Source organism: Lacerta agilis, chromosome Z (assembly GCF_009819535.1).
Source record: "Lacerta agilis isolate rLacAgi1 chromosome Z, rLacAgi1.pri, whole genome shotgun sequence".
Classification (NCBI taxonomy): domain Eukaryota; kingdom Metazoa; phylum Chordata; class Lepidosauria; order Squamata; family Lacertidae; genus Lacerta; species Lacerta agilis.
Genome location: NC_046331.1, coordinates 42,028,446 through 42,030,955, shown reverse-complemented (window position 1 = coordinate 42,030,955; position 2,510 = coordinate 42,028,446). Strand labels below are relative to the sequence as shown.

The 2,510-nt window shown below is 43.7% G+C and overlaps 1 protein-coding gene across 1 annotated transcript; it reads right to left on the bottom strand.

The window, feature by feature from the left end:
• Positions 1-1,216: 1,216 nt before the first annotated feature.
• On the bottom strand, positions 1,217-1,623 carry LOC117039982 (histone H2A.V-like). The gene has a single exon (XM_033137466.1). It carries the CDS (start codon positions 1,608-1,610, stop codon positions 1,407-1,409), a length of 204 nt encoding a protein of 67 aa, XP_032993357.1. The 5' UTR covers positions 1,611-1,623; the 3' UTR covers positions 1,217-1,406.
• Positions 1,624-2,510: the final 887 nt, after the last annotated feature.

The following is a 2,510-nucleotide window of genomic DNA, read 5'->3' as shown; positions in this document are numbered from 1 at the left end:
TCGTGTGTAGTCAAAATACATTGGGTGCAATGGCAGGTGAGATTGTCAAAGTCTTTTGTCCTGGATGTGTGCCCCCTGCTCCCTTTTAATTTTATTCATTCATTCATTCATTCATTCATTTGTCAAGTGCATAAAGCTGAATGCACACAAGTTAAATGCTCATGTGTTGCAGGCTTACTGTAGTCTGCGACCCTGAGTGGAACAGTTTGGAGCCGCATTTCCCCAATTTATTGCATTATCTCCATATCTGATAAGCCCAAATTTACAGGGGGAAAGCATTGAGACTGGCATTATTTGAGGGTAACGTCACGTGGACTATGCAGATTAAATGGGGATGAAAACAGCTGCAAGCACACAGTAAATTCTGGTATGGACAAGCCCTTTAACATGACACATTCTTTTAAAGTTCCTAAGATAGTTGTGAAGGGAGAGCCAAAGGCAACTTGAGATAAAGGACAGGATGGTGCCCCCTCAATTCATTGGGCTACCCATTGCTGTCTGTTGCCATCTTCACTCCTAAGACCTGGGAGACCAATGTGGGGGTCAAGGCACAAGGATCGAGGTGTGGTCAGAGGAGTTATTGAGGATCCAAGCAAAGCATCTCCTATATGAGTGTGTGTCTTCAGGCTGACACTGCACTACTGCAGGTTCCTCAAGATTTTTAACTGGAGAAGGGATGTCCATAGGATCCCAAGCTTTTTCCTCTGAAGAGGTCTAGGTTGGCCATTGTCCCATCTAGTCCAGCTTCCTGTTCTCACAGTTGCCTACCAGATGCCCATGAGAAGCCCACAAACAGAACCTCAGTGCTACAGCACTGTCCCCATTTGTGATGCCTGGGAACCAGTATTTTGAGGCACACTGCCTTTGACAGTGGAGGCATGGAAAGTCATCATGGTTGTGGCCATTAATAGCTTTATCTGCCATGACTTTTACTAAACCCCCTTTTTGTTGTTGTAAAATATGGTTTCATCAGGTCCATTTTTTTAATAAAACATATGGGAGAAACCTAGTCAATCAACACACAAATTGCTGCCACGTAACAAGGTACTTTTGTGTCAAACTTTGAATCTAAAGAACATACAAATGTTTTAAGTCTATAGTCAATTGTCTACTCTATACTCTTCCATTTAACTATTTTTTTTTAAATCCACATATCTCCATATTTCTTCTGTCCCAGTTACAATACAATGACAGGGAGGAAGAGGGGTGTTTAAAACTCCTCTCTATGCAGTTTTCTGCTGCCCCTTCTTTCCAATCAGAGACTTGTGGATGTGAGGAATTACACCTCCAACAGCAATGGTAGCTTTAATAAGGGAATCCAATTCTTCATCACCACGAATAGCAAGCTGCAAATGACGAGAAGTGATATGTTTTACCTTGAGATCCTTGGAGGCATTACCTGCCAATTACAAAACCTCAACAGTGAAATATTCAAGAATTGCAGCACTGTACACAGCAACAGTAGCACCATCTTGTCCATGGCTTGTGGTGCGAGTCTTCAAGTGTCTATGGATACGACCCACTGGGAACTGAAGTCCAGCTCTTTGTGAGCGAGACACTGCCTTTGCCTTAGCCTTTCCACTGTCCTTGCCAGCCTTGCCTCCAGCCATGGTTCCGTCACTGCCCTGTCTACTAAACCCCTTTTAAAGCCATCCAGGACCAGGTTGGTGGCCATCACTACATATTGTGGCGGTGTGTTCCATAGTTCACTGTAGCTGTTGATAGAATGCAATGTGTACTTATCAGTAAAGCATGAGAAGAGCTCTGCTGGAAGAGGCCAAAGGGGGATCTGGTCCAGCATCCTGTTCTCACAGTGGGCAACCAGAAGCCCACAAGCAGGACCCAAGCACAAGACCACCCTCCCCACCTGTGATTATCAAGAACGGGCATTCAGAGGTCTTGTCTCTGGCAGTGGCCGTAAAACATAGCCATGCGATAGGAAGTATCTCACTGAGGCCCTTTTTTTTTGTCAAGTTCTGCAGAGAGCGGGAGGAACTTAAAAAAAACACCACTGTAATTCTGTGGTCTCTGGTGGTTTGAAACTATTTGAATCAGGCCAAGAAGAGCAGAAACTACACAACAGAAAATGCTCCTGACATTGGAGTTATATGTGGGTCAACTTCTCATTCAGGTTGTACATGATACGGACATGCTGTTTATCTGTTAAGGGTGATGTATGATATAGCATTACTGGCTGATGCAACTACTCCTGTAAAGGGATACAGCTCTTGATCTAAGATCAGTGTGATACATAACAGCACTGATATTTATGCATTCACAAAGAAAGGCTTCTTCCTCTGAGCCAGATAATATTAATACTAGCCCCTTCCCATATCTGCAAAGAAAAAGGACAGAGGAAGAGAAAGACGTTCACTGAGCTGTCAGGGCATATTAAATGTCCTCAGGTGAGCTCAAGTGTAAAGACGTGGCCATCCATGTTGCTGTTTGAAAGGAAATTCATTTATAGCAGAAGCTGTCAAACTTTGTCATAATGAGCTTCTCCAAATGGG